This window comes from Athene noctua, chromosome 14 (genome assembly GCF_965140245.1).
Source record: "Athene noctua chromosome 14, bAthNoc1.hap1.1, whole genome shotgun sequence".
NCBI lineage: Eukaryota > Metazoa > Chordata > Aves > Strigiformes > Strigidae > Athene > Athene noctua.
The window spans coordinates 9,177,062-9,194,073 of NC_134050.1; the positions used below are offsets into that span (position 1 = coordinate 9,177,062).

At 42.3% G+C, this 17,012-nt stretch overlaps 1 protein-coding gene across 3 annotated transcripts in view; it reads left to right on the forward strand.

Moving 5' to 3' along the window:
- The first annotated feature begins 13,243 nt into the window (after positions 1-13,243).
- PPFIA1 (PTPRF interacting protein alpha 1) overlaps positions 13,244-17,012 on the forward strand; it is a 57,712-nt gene continuing 53,943 nt past the window's right edge. For 2 of the 3 annotated variants that reach the window (XM_074918744.1, XM_074918745.1), the window contains exons 1-2: positions 13,250-13,582; positions 14,694-14,957. In XM_074918744.1, coding sequence (XP_074774845.1) covers positions 14,694-14,957 — 264 coding nt within the window. In that variant the 5' untranslated portion in view covers positions 13,250-13,582. Of the gene's footprint in view, positions 13,583-14,693; positions 14,958-17,012 lie in introns of all 3 variants that reach the window. The other variant, XM_074918743.1, reaches the window with a different exon arrangement.

Consider the following 17,012-nt stretch of genomic DNA (forward strand, 5'->3'; position numbering starts at 1 on the left):
ATTCTCCAGTAATCATTTCCAGGGTTAAGCTGCTGAGTTGTGTGAAAGGACCAAATCATTTTGCAGCTTAAAAGCCAAAGACAGATTTCACCTGTCTTTACTTCTGTGAATAAGGGTTTGCAGAAGTGTCTAGACAAACAGTCTCAAAGCAGGTACCGCTGCAAAAACAGCCAGAGTACTTAACCATCTTTAATATCAATCAACACCTTTGAAAATCCTGAGTTTACTTTTGCACATAATGTAATGCCATTATTTTTGCATTTTCTAGGTTTGTATTCTTATTGTTTTGTAGAGTATTATCATCAGGGATACTTGCATTTAGGTTGAACTGAATTTTTTAAGGGTGACTTTTAATAATTGGTGATTCAAATAGGATCGTGCCACGTCTTCTGCCAGAAGAGGTCTTAGGAGCAAAGTCTGATGTCTGTTGCTCAGATCTGAGTTGTGGGGAGCTCAGTTTTGCAAGGTCTGAGAAGTTTCCACAAGCTTATTCAGAGAAATTAGAGAAAGAATGATGGAGAAATGAGATTACAGCTTCTTTTATTTGAACAGTACCTGAAGGGTCCCATAGGCTTGTCCCATTTTCTCCTTTAAAAGGTTACTTTCATCCCTTATCTCCCTCCTGCAAACTCCCCCCCCACCACCACCCCATCATTAAATGTTGAATAATTATAAAACACAAGCCTGAGGGAGGACAAACACTGGTTTTCTCGGTGGTTTGAAGAGGACTGACATTTTCTGAATCATCCCTTGTTATTCAGACAACTCATTCTAATGGTTTTTAATGTATTCAAATAGGATATGACAACCGCAGAGTGAGGGAAAAATGGGCACGGATGGAATTGCCATAGTACCTGTAAGCAGGACAGGGAATATCCTGTTTTTGAAACGTTATCATGTCAGATGTTACAGCAGCAGTGGCAGCTTCCTGTTTTCTCCATGCAAAGAGGAGTAATGGGGAGCTGCTGGCTGAAGAACACTGCCAGCTTCTTTGGTCACGTATTTCGGTATTACAGAGGTGGCATTATTGAAGGCAGACAAAAAGCCTCTAATCATGCAACCAAACTGAACCCTAGGAGCTGAAAAACCCTTTCTTTGTGTACTCATAAACCTTGCTAAGAACTAACTGGTGTCCATATATGCAGGCTTTTCTGCAGCATTTTGGCTGCAAACTGAGACAGATAGGAGATGCTGTCTCTATGAGCACCAAAAATTGGGAGTCAAGAACCTTCCCCCATTACAACTACTGGACATCATGACCTCTGCAGAATGTATGTTAAAACAACACAATCTAGCAAAATATCGCTGGATGTTGTACCTAAAACTCCAAATTGTCACTGTAGATTTTGGCTGGCATGAAACCTGATGATGCTGTTTGCAGCAAAAATCTGGTACTGCAGAACTTAGTTTTGTTGTATCACACTGAATGTTCCCCTTATTAGCTGAATATCCATGGACACATAGCAGGCAAATTCTGAATACTTATGCAAGGAACATTTACATGTTCCTGTCCACAGCTTAAAGATGTATTGGAATTAAACCTGTGCCATGTTACATACTTTGGTGAAAGGAAACTGTACGGTTTATTATGGGAGACAAAGAAAGTGTTGGATACAAAAATGGTGCACCTCCCAAATCCTTATAAGCTTGTGTATGTGTATCTACACATATCTCTATATGTGTATATGTAGCATGTGTATACATATGCATACATACACACCCCCTTAAATTACTTAGTGTAATCTGGAGTAGAAGACTTTCCTGACAGGGCTATTTCTCAATACTGCTTCTCAAACTTCAGTCTGTCACTTACAGGCTGTATACTGTGCTGTACTCTCTCTGTAAAGAAATATATCCCTATGACAATCTCCAGAAGCAGCCTTAGTTTTGCTAGAAACAATGGTGGTGTATTTTGGGGCCAACACTACATATTAAGTACAAATTCAGGGCCAGCTGCTGCATCTTCAAGAGACAGAGCAAAAGTGACTAACCCATTGTTTTAATCTCCCAGATTTAAATGTGGGTTGGTTTAATTCCTAGTATATGTTAGAGCAGTCATCAGTTACTGTAATTTTCAGTATTGTTCTTCAATTTAATATTTTGGATCAATACAAAATCTGCGATGATGACATTAACCCTCTGTTCTCTACCCTATCACTTCTCTCTTGCAGGCAGCAGCTGTAGACACCAAAGAAATGCTTTAACAGGCACAATACAGTTTAGAAATCATATACCTTACCGAAGTGAATGGAAGAATCCTTCCTTCTCATTCCACATGCACTTTCATGGTGCCCCTAAATGATTACAGCGGAAGATAGGTGAGTGCCTACCATTTCAGTTTTTGGCTTCGCAGGTAAAAAGTACAAAGAATGAGTTAGCGCCAAGTTCCTCAGTGGCTTTTGTGGCAAAGGCAACAATTCACTAGGCTGAAACTGCCAAATTAATCTTACCTTGGCTAGACTTAATATTTCACATTTGTCTATGAAGAAATGTTAATGATTCCTGGAAGTTTTAGGTGTTCAAAATTGTTAAAGGGACAAAAGGAAATTACACGTTTATTTGGATTTGCAAGAGGATCTGACCTGTATTTGGAGTACAGACTGATTGATTGTATATAACACAAAAGGGAAAAGTAACTGATATTCCTCTAGCTCTTTGTGCAAAAGCTTAAGTGTATCATGGCAGCTTAACTTACAGGTCTAAGTTAGAACCTGTTCATGAGTCAATATTTATGTTGACTCTTTTAAATGTGAATTACAATGCAAACAGATGGTTAGGTCAAATGGTCTTTAATATGAACTGTGTTCAGGAGAACAAGGAATTTAGCTTTGAAATAAATCATTTGCCCTGCTTGTTATGGCACAGATGAACAATGTCAGGTCTGCTCTTTTTTCTGAGTTATTCCCCTTTATATCTTACACGTGGCTTTCAGCCATTTCCTAAATGTTTTGTTGTTATTATCACTTCATTTAAGGATTAACTTAAGACAACAGCAAGGCTTTTTCAGCTTTTGTCCACCTTCCTAGAACTAATGATTTCTTGACCAAGAGCAGGGAGAGGACTACCTTTCATAACTTTTTTTCTCTTGTAAGCTACATGCCAAGTAATCTTACTTTCAGCAGCTAGATTGTAAATGGCTTTTTATTTAATAACTGCCAGCATTAATTCATTGTAATTTGACAAAAGCTACATAAATACCTTCATACAAAGGAACAAGGCATTTGGGCAAACAGAAAAAAAGCAAAAAGAAAACTCAAGTGACTAAGAGTATTATCTGGCACAACACAGGAACAAATCTTTTATTGGTAGCTGAGATGAATCAAAAGACTACATGTAAAGACCTTAGAGGCAGCTGAGAACACGCTGGATCAAAACTCTGGTGAAGATAAAGATACTCCTGTAAAATGCTTGAACTCTGAGGAGTGACCCACAAGTCAAGGAGCACAAGCTGCTTATATACAATCTGACTCCAGTTAGCGGAGGCAATGTGAACTGGGGTGTTCGTGCTCATAAATGTCCATGTGGGGGGGTGTCATTGTTACTCCTGCTGCCACCGCCATCATCTCTGTAGGATGCTGCTCTGCTGTGAGTTTCTGTACACCGTAGTGTGGGTACTGCTGCTCACACAAAGCCAAGCCTCACCTGAGACTTGCCACTTGTGTCTTTGGGACAGACAGTAAGCCATGTTATGCCAGTATCAAACAGGACGTTAATGTAATTACAGCAGCATTAGCTTCAGTTTCCTCTGTAAGTACTGCTCAGTAGTTGCTCTCTGAAGCTGCATAAGTCTTGGTCTGGTCTTAACAAAAATGGATCTTTTTTTTTTTTTTTTTTCTCCAGAAACTGGCCACTTCAGTCAAGCTTCAGTTGTATAACTGAAAAATTGCTATCAAAGCCAGAAGACTTAGATATTTTCTCTGGAAAATTTAAGTATTATACATGATGATTAATAACGTTGCTGGAGGAGATTTTACTGAAGTACACTGCCTTTATAGGTTCTATATATACAGACTCTGACTATGCGTACTGATTGCAGTGGATCCCCTAAACTTCTAATTCCAAGGGCTGCAGAAGGCATTCCTCAGTTTTTAAATTCTTTATGTGCTCCCTGACCGTAAGTTTTACAGAGGAGATTGCTGTGTAGGGAGAAGGCAGATTTGGTCAGGCTAGTATTGAACACACTGCCGATGGCAAGCCAAGAAGACACACGAGGCCTCTTTGTTTTTATTCATTGTTAGAAAAGATGCTTTGACGAGGACTTAGGCATCCTTAACACTAATAGCTCAATACTAGGATATCTTACCAGCACTAATTTCAGACAGGATCCCTGAAACTGCCTTTCTTTACAGGGAAATGTGAATCCAGCAGTAGGGATAACCTGTGCAAGCAGGGCGTTGCAGAGGCAGTTCCCACTCCTGCTGACATTAGAGAGGTGCTCTGTCTCTCTGCAGCACTGCGGGTTCTCGTCCCCGCTGAGCATCTTGCCCAGGTTGCGTGCTGCATGCTCGGGGTTTATAGATTTGCAGGGAATTTTGCTCGAAGTCATAGTGTTTCTTCAAAAGCGGAGGATGAGACCACTTGCAGCTCTCTTGGCTTCTGTGTTGACAGGCATGCACTACCTCTCATATATTTATTAGTTAAACATCGGCGTACACTTTATGGTGCAGGTATACTGCTGAAGGGTAAGGACAGACCAGTACAGAAGCAAACAGGGCAGGAATTTACTTAAAAGGACGCTGATAATTTTGCAAAAGAGAAGCACCACTTACTATATTTCCATTATTTTTCTTAATATTTGTTTCAAGTTGACTTGAGCACTGTTCCCAAAGGTCTTGGTTTTTTCCTCTGGCAAAAGTAGAGCTGCTTTTTCCAAAGTATTGTCTGTTTTCCCTGAAGGTTCTCTTCTGACTCTCATTGCATTTAAATGTCACTCTGCTGCTTAAGGCTACTAGTAGGTGGTCTGAGCTGAATGTTTACTATTATATGGCTTATATCTATACTTATTTTCCATGTCAGATCCTGACCTAGTAACCTTCTTCTCAAAATGCCGAAGGTGAAATTTAGTTTTGAATTACTTGGTTGCCTAGGCAGAATTGCTGTTAATCAGAACAGGAAAAAAATATCGGAAAACGAACTTTCTCTGACAGCAGTTTAAGTCACCATGTCTATTGGCAGATGATTTCATCTGAGCCTTAAGATCACCTTGAAACTGCAAAGGTTTTTTGGCAAAATACATTGCTGCCATTGCAAGTTTCCATACTTTTTAGAGTTTTTATCTGTTGGAGTTTTCTGTATGACTTCGTTTGGAGGCCATGTTGGTTTTTTAATCACCATTTCAGCCAATTCATTTTAGCAAATTAATATTTTTGGTAAATACTGTGAAGACATTAGGGAGTTCTAAAATGGTGAAAAAAAGCATTTAACTGATGTATATAAACTAGTGATTCACTCAAGGCGTTATTTGCATTTTCATTTGCCTGTAAGCTGAAACTGGTTGCACAGAAAAATCGTTTTGCCTTGTTTACGCACATATGACTTGGGACCAACATTATCATCTTTACATACACAGGTTAATATTTCAATTCAGCATGCATCTCAATAATGAAGACAGTGATTGCTGCATACAATTTCATGCAGGCAATGTGCATGTAATGAAAGGTACGTTATCACTTGAAATCTAGGCAGTTAAGGATTAAAAATAGGCTTAAGTGCTATTTGAGATCTCTTTATTTTTAAAATGCTTTTATCTACTTTACTACTGCATGAAGGACTAATAATAGAAGATCCTGAGTACATAGAAATCAGGGTCTACTTTGCTTAGTGCCTACTCCAAAGCCACTTGAAACTGTAGGAGCCTTTGCATAGCAGACAAAGTGAAAAAAAGCCCAAATTTTTTCCTTCAAACTCTGATTTACAGGAACAGAGGCGTTACTTCACATGCAATTGTTTTTACTCTAGTCAGACTATTTATAAAGCTCATTGCACATATTATTAAAAGAATACAATATTTTAATTTTATTTTTTATCTTAACAGGTCTCAAAATATTCTAGAAGCTGAAGCCTCAATTTTGAAATGATCTGCATAGAAACCAACTTCTGTTCTTACTCAGGATCTTGCGAAGTAAACATGTGCCAGGCTCAGTGTCTATAGAGCTCACTCTGGGATCAGTGCATGCATATACAAGGTGTTTTGGAATAAAAATAACATAATTATTTTTTCTTGGTAATTGATTTTTTACATAACCTGAGAGATTGCCATGGCTCAGAAGCTCTAGGCTTCAGTCTTGCAAGTTACAGTAATTTAATTCCAGACCAGTTAAAATTAACAAGACAGACAAACCTTGGGCTCCTAAATCCAAAGCAATGAAGCCGATAACAGCACTGCTTATTTCTGTGGATGTTCACATTCATTTCACTTGCTTCCCTGCAAACAAGCAGTGTTGTTTCTTGCACGTATCCAGCATCCCAGCCCAGATTCATCTCACACTGGTTTAGACATCTAACTGCAGCTCCCACGGCAGGAGTCCAGCTGCCCTAGGCTCCCTCTGTAGTCAGTGAGAAGAGACAAGCATCTTGAGTGCGTGATTCATGGACCACACCAAAGATCTGAATCACTCCCATGGAGTGGTTCTCTCGATCCACTGATTACAGAGGCAACCCAGGGTAAATAGGTTCATGATGTAGGTGGTCAGCCAGGTGGAATGTATCCAAACCTGTTCTAGTTAGTCAGGAGCTGCATTACCACAGCTGGTCCTGAATCTTGACTCCAGTTTCTTCTTCCAATATATTCACAACTGTCACATGAATCTGGCCTTTCCTAGAAGTATTATTTTTAAAAAAAATGTGTAGCTAAATAAAGTCCAACCCTATTGCCCTGGACTTATGACTGAGTGCTCTTTTAGGTAGATATCTTTCATTATAGTTCAAAAAAAACCTATTTGAAGATGTGCTGAAATCTGTTCATTCACTTAGTGTAGACTATGTTTGCATTAGATATTTGGGGTATATTTCACTCCAGATTGGAATAAATGATACTTTGCTTTAGAAATTCTTTCTAGCTCAGGGGGGTTTCTGCTGCTGTAAATCCATACAATAAAGGTTATCAGCTGCAATAATTCTTAACTGCAAATTGTACAACTGAAGCTGAAAACCTTTTTGAGTTCTGGGGGTTTGTACTTGAGTGGGCATATGTGTTTCTGGTTGCAGGAATAGCAGCTAAATTTATATTTATGGTCTTGACATAGGTATGATTCCCAATAAAATAAATCATTTAAGTTCATCCCGTCTCTTAACAGTTTCCTACAAGTCTCCAGTTTCTTATGTGTTTTGTGGAGACTTTTCTTCCTGTCAGACACAGTAAGTCCAGCTCAAAACCCTCTGACATTTCAGAGCAGCCAATTCTGGTTTAATTTACGCCTGTCTAAATCTGACACAGATCCATGTAGACCCATATTATATAAATAAAATGTCAATGTAAAGAAGAACTGTGTCAAGGCATGGTTTCTAGAAGTCATGGCTTCTGTTGCCAAAGGGCTGACACATTTAGTAGTGCACTTATCTTTATACATGGGCATAACCATTAATTACCTCGGTCCTCTTCTCTATAGGCCACCTTCCAGCCTCTTTCCCTCTTGTTCCTTCTCCCTCAGGCAAAGTCTCTCTTCTGTCTAGCAACATCTGGAGACTTTTGTTAGGGTAACAGAATAGTCCAGGTCATGTCTATCTACTGACAAAAGAATAATCAGTGCTGCTGGCAAAAATCCTGTTCTTTCATCTATTCATTTTGGTATAAAATGCCTGAAATGTGTTCAAAATGCATTTTGCTGGTAAGTCATTAAGTCATCTATAAAAGCCAAGGAGTAAATAAGGTACCATCAGCTTGACTCAGAAGGGAAAAAAAAATAAATGTGTAGGTGATCTTGGACTATTTTCAGCAGAGGTTTCATGCTAGCATAGGATGGCTTTGAGGCTCACAAAGAAAATTTCAGTACAAATGAACCATAAAGCACCCTGTGAGCAGAGTGAAGGGATTGCTCCTTCACCTTCGGGTGAGCAGCTCTTCCTCACAGCGAGCAGAGAGGGTGGTACCAGGTGTTTGTCCTCAGAGCCACGCTGCCAGCAGGGAAGGGACCCCAGCACCTCACCGTGTAAAACCCGCTGCCAGGAAGAGGTTGCTGTTTTGCTGAGCTTAGATAAACATTAGGATCTAATTTATCATGTGACAGGAAAGGAAAGCATGCTTTTTTCCCCTCCTCCTGGTTTTTAACAGGTTTTGTTTGAATTTCATCATGTGGTTTTGAGATGTAATGAGTGGAGAGATATTTAACCTGGGCCTCTGAACTGATTACTTTGCTGTCAGCTGATGTAGAGTATGGCTCTTTCTGGATATGTCTACAAGTGTTACATCTCACTAAATGACATGGACAGGGAGCCAGACCTCTTGCTGAACTTACAAAAGAGGCATCATAATTCATTTAGTTAAAAAGATCTGAGCTGCTAGTGCTCTTCATGTCATATGGTGTATCTTGGGTTACATGCCCAGGAGGAAGAAAAAAGGAAACCGTTTTCCTTGTACTACAAAGTAGACAGGAGCGCTGAGAAATATTTTGTTATTTGGAGAACCTGGGAGTTCTCCCGACCTTATTATTTCGTGTGTATTATGAGCAACACCGAGCATTATGCAAAGATCTGATTATTCAGTCTTGTTTGTGGCATTTGAAGCCCTGACCCTATGCTGATCAGCTCTGGGCTACGGTGCACTGCACACAGGGAGAGTCATATGGCTTCAAAATGAGGGCTTTCAGATATTTTTGAGATGCCTCAGAAATCCTGCTGTATTCACGGTCTGAGCTTTGAGTGTAGCATTCACAAAGTGAAGTACCTAATGAAGGTGTTTGCCGTATATTATGTGGGAGGCATATTCCTTAACTATGATATTCTGGATTCAGGTTCCCTCCTGGACTAAGCCATCCTTTTGGGCATGAATAAATATCTAGCTCTTTATACACGAGGAGACAGAGCCTCCCTTTCATAGAGAGGCCATTTATATGCCATGGGAACTCTGTTCCCACCTGAGGCAGAAACCCATTTCTCAAGAAAGTGCCAAACCACTGACATTTCCATCTCTCCTCTGAAATTTGTGAGGAGAGTGAGGTATGATTTGAAGGTGACAAAGATAAAGGTGACAACTCCTTGAGGCTGAGGAGGGTCTACAGCTGAAACGTCCTGCCTCTTAGATGGGAAGTCCAACCACAGATGTGAGGAGCTGAGAAAGCTGAATACGAGTGTCAGTGCCTTGTTAACAAACTGGTTGAAGTGAGGATTAATATATGGAGTTCACTCACATTTATTCTCAGTTTCAGAACTGTGTGGTAGGTTCTTTGCTTTCATAATGAAATGTGATTACAGTGGTTAGTTGGTACAACTGTTTATTTTTTGTTTTAACCATTGAAGGACAAAACAAAACTTAGTTTCAAAAGAAAAAACAACCACATTCTAAGTCATTCAAAGCTGAGAGAAAAATGTAATGACATCTTTTAGGATCTAGGTGAATACTAAGGTTCACTTATTAACTTATTCTACATACCCTGGCTCTGAGATCAGTTAATCTGACTGGATGTATTGCAGTGTCCAATTTGACAGAGGCTATCAACTCTGTGCCTATTACTGTGTTTAACCTTTTGCCCTTACATTCACAAAGTCTTCACTTGACTCATATGTTAAACACAAATCAAATCAGGCCAGATTCTTTCTACTAACACTATTAGTTTTCATTTTTTATATGTGATGAAGTGAAATGGTGTTTGTTCATGCAGCCATAAACTCCACTTTACTTTTCAGCCTTATTTTGGTTTTGCTTGAAAGGGTTATTTTGAAGATGCTGCCCTGACAGCACCTTAGACTGACGTCTTCTTCATCCACAGAAGTGGTACAGCAAAAGTAATCAAGATGAAAGGTGAGGATTTTGCCTTTCCTGTCATGCACTGTCCACCTGGATTCTGACCTGGAGGGACTTTCTTGACTTGCAACATTGGTTAGGCAGAGCCAGGTCAAACAGTTTCAGCACATTTGAACTCTGACTCCCAAAGGATGAGGACAAAATAATGAGCACTGTCCTATCAGTAAAGGTATCTTGTGACTCCATTGCCCTCACCACCGCAGCTGATGCACCTGAGAATCATATTTGCAGAGAACAAAAATTCAGACCTGGTTTAGGAAGGGGCAAGGCACAACCTATGAGGTCTGCAGCAAAGACGTAGCACTAGGCAGTGACCTTGCCACAGGGAAAACCTCAGCACTGGGAACCGATTGCTTACACTGGCTCCCCTATTCAGATCTCTGCCACTATGCTGGAACTGTTCATTGCTTGTTCATTAGTGGCAACAAGATAATTCCCTTAAATTCTTGAGAATATTTTGAAATGTGTAGTTTTTGTAATTTTTCAGTTTCTTTTCCAAAAGTAGTTATGGTCCCAATCGTACAAATTGTTCTCTTGTGAATAAAATTCTGAGTTCTCAAATAAATTTCTGAGTTCACTGAAGCAAATCCAGTGTGCAAACTTTGGCTGGGATGAAATTCTATGCTCTGTTTTGTCAGTGGAAAAATTTTGCTTTTCTGATAATAAATACGAAATAAGAAATACTTGACTGTAATGAGTTGATGGTACCGTATTTTAGCATACTTAATCTAGACCTCATGGCTGTAGAGGAAAAGCTTAAAAATTTGACCTGAATTCACCCTAAAGGCTCAAATACCAAAGGGAAAGAGCACAATGTAGTGAATTTGTAATTGTAAAGATTCTTGTATTTGGGGGGAAGGAAGAGTGACTCATTAACGATCCTTTCTATTCAGTGCTAGGTGTCATGTTGTGTTTACAAATTAAGCGTCACATAATCCAGTCACAAATCTGCACAACCTTCTGTGCAGGGACTGGTACTTTTTGGCATGATGTGCCTCTGTCTGCCAAACTGGCCCTTGATGCTTTTCAGAGCTTTCCACTATAAAAGCAAGAATAGGCTCCAAAATGCAATAATGGTAACACAAGTGGAAGAGAGAAAAGAGATTTTTTTAACGCTTTGTCTACAAACTCCAACCTTACTCACGTGTGTGGTTAAAGCTTTAGAAACACAGTCCTCCAGGAACAGAGTAGAGCTATATAAATGCAACTGGAAAACGTTTATAAGCTGTTTTGGAAACAGCTTATGCAGGGAAAGAGAAAAAAAAAAAAAAAAAAAAAAAGAGTTCTTTTGTCAGTGTAGCCAAACCCTGTTTCCTGTGGAGAATAAGCTCCACCGGGGATGTCACCCCTCGCTGGAGCAGTGCTGAGGACATGGTGGCACCGCTTCCTTGCAGGGCGAGGAGAGAGAAGCCTCCATCACCCTTGCCAAGCCTCGGGACACAAGAGACACGTCGTCTGGGTTATGGCGGCAGACGGTTCGTTGCACCACTTTAACTGTTGTTCTCTGCGGCCTGGAGACCCACGCAGGCGTTGGCTCCTCCAGCCGCTTAACTCACCACATAGCTGTTAGTTACACCATTTAATTGGTTAAAACCGTCACCTCGCGGCTCTGCAAGCCTCAAGGCCTGAACACACGGTTTGCCATCGCCCCGAAGTGCTCAGGTGGGGAGCACTGGCAGCGGGCCGAGGCCGGGGGCACAGGTCAAGGACGAGAGGGCGGGCTGCCAGGGGAGCGGGCTGAGGCGATGGGAGCAGGCCGAGGGATCGGGGCAGGGCCCGGGCGCTGCTCGGCCCCGCAGCAGGCAGGAGCTGTCGGCAGGAGCGGGCAGACCCGCCTGGCAGGGCCGTGCCGCGACACGCAGGCCCCGGGAAGGACTGAGATTGCGGGGCCACTCTGGCACACACAGCCCTGATGACTCCGGTCCTGCCCTGTTGCTCAGCCCTCAGCGAGCACGCCTCCTCCCCTGGGGCTCTGCTCCAGAGACGCGGCAGCCCTCCTTTCGGGCGGGCACCCGTGGGCGGCGGGAGTATCGCTTGCAGGGGAAGGGAAAGGGCGCTCACCGGGGCGGCCTCCGCGGGGGAGCGGGACTCGAACCCCGGCCGCGGGCGGCGGGGAAGGAGGGCAGGAGCGCCCGAGCCTCCCCGCCCGGTGCATTGTGGGCCCCGCACTGATTTATGCAGGAGCCGCAGAGGGCGCCGGGAGAAGCGGGAGGCGGCGGCGCTCGGGGCTGGCGCGGCGGGTCGGGGCCGGAGCCGGGGCCGGAGCCGGCAGGTCGGGGCCGGCGGCGGCGATCGGGGCTGCCCGAGCTCTCTGAGCGCGCGGGCCTTGTGCCGCCTCCTGAGGCCGCGGCGCCACCGCCGGGCCCGGGTCGCCGCCGCCGCCGCGGGACGCAGCGGCACCTACCCGGCCTCGGCCGGCCCCTCGCCGGCCACCACGGACGTGGAGGCGGCGGCGGGCGGAGCCGGGCCCGGCCCGGAGGGACGCGAGTCCGCCCGCCGCGGGAGAGCCTGCCCCGCCGCTCGGTAGGGACCGGAGGGAGGGCTCGTTCGCTCGGCCCTTGCGGCACCGGGGCCTCCGCGGCCGGGCTCGCTCCTCGGGGGCTGCGCCGAGCCAAAGCCGGCTGGGCGCGGGCTGCCGCCGCGGCGGGGCCGCGCTCCCGGCGCCGCTGGGGCCTCCGGCGGGGAGGGAGGGAGGCCCTGCCCGGCCCGGCCCTGCCCGGCCCGGTGCTCCCTGTGACGGGCGGGGGGGGAGCAGAAAAGCCCCATCTCCTCGGCCAGCATCTTTGTTGGGCCCTGCGACGGGGAAGAGGAGCGGCGAGCCCCGGGCGGCGAGCTGCCGGTGCCCCCGTCTCTCTTCGGGGCCTTGCTTCCCAGGCGCTGCCTCCGTTCTCGGCGGGTTTCTTTCACCCCTCTCGGCTGGATATCTCGGTTCTGGAGCATCGTCGGTGCGACCGGCCGGGGCGAGAGCGGGTAGAGGACTAACGCAGAGGAAACAACAGGTCTCCCTTCTCGCCTTCCAGAGCGATACCAGCGCCTTGCTCGTGGGATTATAAATGTTTGAACTAAGACTCAGGAAACTGGAAGGGGAGCCTCCCGTTGGAATTAATAGAAGAGAAAAGAAGGGAGGCTTTTCCAAATCATTTACGAGAAAGCTAGTGCCGTTTTCCCATGCTGTCCATACTTTGTTTAATAACGCCATTGTGACCTGAGTGGAATTTACGAGCGATGAACTATTGAAGCTTGTTGCACCACTGCATCAGACTACTTTTTTTTTTTTTTTCTCGGCACATGATTCCCCTATCCCAGCTGTTGCAGGACCTATGGACCAGTAATAGAGGGATGGGAAGCTGAGACAGTTTATTTTCACATTCTTCTTTTCTGAGGACTTGGCTAGTTAGCTGAAGCTGCTGCTGCTTTTTACTGGATCTGCTCTTTTCTCGGCAGGTTTATTTGTTTTCACGTGCATGGGGTGTTTGAATTAAATAGACATTGGACTAGAGCTGAATGGATGCTTTGCAATCAGAAAGGGTTTTTTTGATAACAAAAACCTACTAAAAACAGAAGAACTGGTACTGCAGGAAACGTGGGGCCTGTTTTCCAAGCCTTTTTATTTTATTGAGCAAGGTAAATAACGTAGTGGTGCTGAAAATATAGGGCTTATGGTAATCATGCATGAAAATGTTACAAAGCACTTCAGTCTGTTCCAAGTCTTTCAGGGGATTGAGAGGTCCTGCAGTTAGGCTCTGGATCAGTTTGATTGTTCTTTAAAATGTTCAGATATGAGTGTGAAATTTAAGGCTGAGAACAAACTTTGTGGTACCTGAGAGGCTGAGAACTATTTTTTCTGTCTTGCCTTATGTTCTTGTAGTTTTGATGTTGAGAGAGGCTGTCTGAAGAACTTCAGAAGTCTTGGTGGTTCAGTGAGAGTGTGCAGTAATTATATTAGTGGGGTTTTTTCCATGCTTTTTAAAATTTTGATGCCTTAGCCTCTTGTAAGGATCTGTTAGGGTCTTCTAAAAAGCCTTGCAGTTTAACAGTAGTACGGTACTTAAATTTGCACTGTTAACTGTATTCATACTCTGCCTTTAATTATTTTTGCTTACCTTTGCTTTTGTTATCCACAGTGACAGCTGCTACCACTTCATAATGAATTTTTTGCTTTTTATCTTCCTTTACATGTGTATCTCCTGAATTGGACTATTTCGATTCACAACTCATTTACATGCATAGACTTTCTACAGCCAGCATAAACTCAAAGTACTGTTTTAGATACTATCTTTCTATGTTTCAAGCGTTGGAAGCAGATAATGATTCTCAAAATATGCAGTGTAATCAGTTACTGCTTTAAGTGTATAATTTTTGATGGCGTGCTGCATGCCTTATCTTTGTTTTTTTAAAGATCTCAGCAGCAGTTTACTCTGAACAAAAATACAAATCCATAAAAATGAGATCACAGTTTGAAACATAGCTGTAAAAATCTGGTTTTGCAAGAAGTCACAAGATTCTCATTATGAAGTGATGCCCTGATTAAATTGTATACCTTGATTGTATACCTTTTCTCCTGCAGTCTTAATGAAATAGTGGCAAACACTAAGGTGTTGGCAACCTTTGCTGATGCTATCATTAGGAAAGCTAAGTTGGTATTATGGGCAGTATCCAAAGTTGCTTTGCTTTTCCTGTTTGGATTTGTTTGACTTAACTTTATGGTCTTTGTTTTGTCTTACTTTGTTTCAAGATGATGTGTGAGGTGATGCCAACCATCAGTGAGGCAGAGATTCCCTCTGGGGGAAATGGAAGCCATGGTTCAGGTTCCCCGTTACAGTCAGATGCAGATTCCCATTTTGAGCAATTAATGGTATCCATGTTGGAAGAAAGGGATCGTCTTCTGGAAACACTCAGAGAAACTCAGGAGACACTAGCGTTGACCCAGGGCAAGCTACATGAAGTTGGTCATGAGAGAGATTCCTTGCAGAGACAGCTCAATACTGCACTTCCACAGGTACGGACATTTTGAAAAGAAGGTATTTTTCAATAATTTTTGTATTTTTTGTGGTATTTTGTGGGGTTTTTCTGTATTTAATTTACTGAGGAGCCAGGTTATGTTAGGGGAAGATTAATCTAGCTCAGTATTTTCCTGAAGTATCTGTTGGTGCTTGCTCATTTTGAGAGGGCAAGAAAAGCAGGGCAGGCAGGGAACATCAGCTCTTTCTCTCCACTATGCTTTCCCAGTTTTTGGCATTTCTTTGGCTTAGCCTGAGTGTGGAGACTCTACATCCTTTTGTGAACTTGACGGACTTTCTTCTGTCAGTAGTATTTTTTAATGTTGTTTCTAACTGCCTGATTCATTCACATGCTTAGGAATTACATACAAGCTGTTCTGATACCATTATGGACTTCGATTTAAAAACTTTAAAAGTTTGATTGCTACATTGTGAATACACGCTGAGTTGTCATGGTGGTGTAGAAGTCTGAATGTGGTGTTTAACTCGGTTCCTTTTGTAAAGTTTACATTTGGTGTGGGGTTTTTTTTTGGTCTTGCTAGGAGTTGCTGATTATTGATTTCTGGAGGATGCAGTGTACCAACGTACAGGGTGTAGTGCTAAAGGTGTTACATCGGGAGGTAGTGGGTAGTTAAGAAAGGTGATTGGTGGCCACAGAACTCGGGTTTTATTCTTTCTAGTTAAAAAGAATACAACTGAACTTTGAACACTTTGAAAAACATTTGGTTGTAGGCAAAGCAGAGGCTGCTTTCAGGTGTCAGTTAACTGTTGGTAGCCTTGTACTTTCTTCTATGATTGGTTGTTGTCCCAAGTATGTCATGATGATTTTATACTTGCATACGTTATTCCAAGGAATGCTAACTATTTTTACAAATGTTTACATATCCTTAAATATTGTAGTTATTGTTTATAGCCTTTAAAACAGTAGTTTTAAGCCCTCTGTTTCCACTGTTCTCATTATAATGTAATCACTCTTGGTATGGTAATCGGTACTGCCAATTACTCAGGGATAGAAACTAAAAAGTAATACATGTAAATCTAGTTGTCTTACAGTGGTGTGATTGAAATCAGAAAGGAGAAGTTTCCAACCTTTGCTGCTCCCTGTGTTAAATCATGTGCTGCAGGCAAAAATAATTCTTTGTTTTTCTGTTGTAATAATTGTGGCTTCTCTTTAGCCGCTGTTTCAGGTCTGCTACATTAATGGATGCCATTAACCAATTGTATGATCTGTAAACTCTTATACTTGAGTTTGTGGCTGAGTAGAATCACCCAAGCTATAAACTGTACTGTTCCTCTTCCCTTTTCAGTTCTCGGCTTTCCTTCCTTCCTAAATCTAGTAAGCTACTTAGAAGTAAACATCTCTTGCTAAACATTTCTCAAAAGATTAATGCATTTAAAAATTCCTATTTTCAAGCATGTCATAATTGTATGGTTTCATGTGAAATCTGTAGGAAAGCAAGTCTCAGTTCAGTCGAGAGAGAATTTTTTATGCAATTTTATATAGATATATAGCAGTGTACGAATTTTTGTAGATTGCTGTTGAAAAAAACCTGTTGTTGTGGTGTGAAACTGTGCCAATTTTCCCCTCAGTGGTGCTTAAGCTCAAATGATGGTGGGAGGTGACAACTGATAGTGCTTTCAAAAGTCAAAAATATTTCATTATTCTTGCTACAATCAGAAATAACTTCTATTTTTGACAAGTTTTTTTTGTTGTTGTAAAGAGTCAGTTACTTTTTGGTAAGTTTCTGATGAGGTGGAACAATGTGGGATTTTTTCCCTAAAATTCTAATAAGTCTTCACTAGAAAAACTGTTGGTGACTATAATATTTGAAAGTATTCAAACTTTTTTGTTAATTATTTCAAGCTGAGCATTCTTTTGAACTACTGTCTCAAATGACCCATTGTTTAGCTGTGGATTTCAAGGAGGGATAGAAGCAGGATAACTTTAAATTTACTGACAACTGTGTTACATTTTTTTAGGAAAGAAGTGATTTGGTAGTGTACATTTTTAAAAGGTTTTTTTTTGTCATAGTAGTTGTTTTCTATTCAGTAGA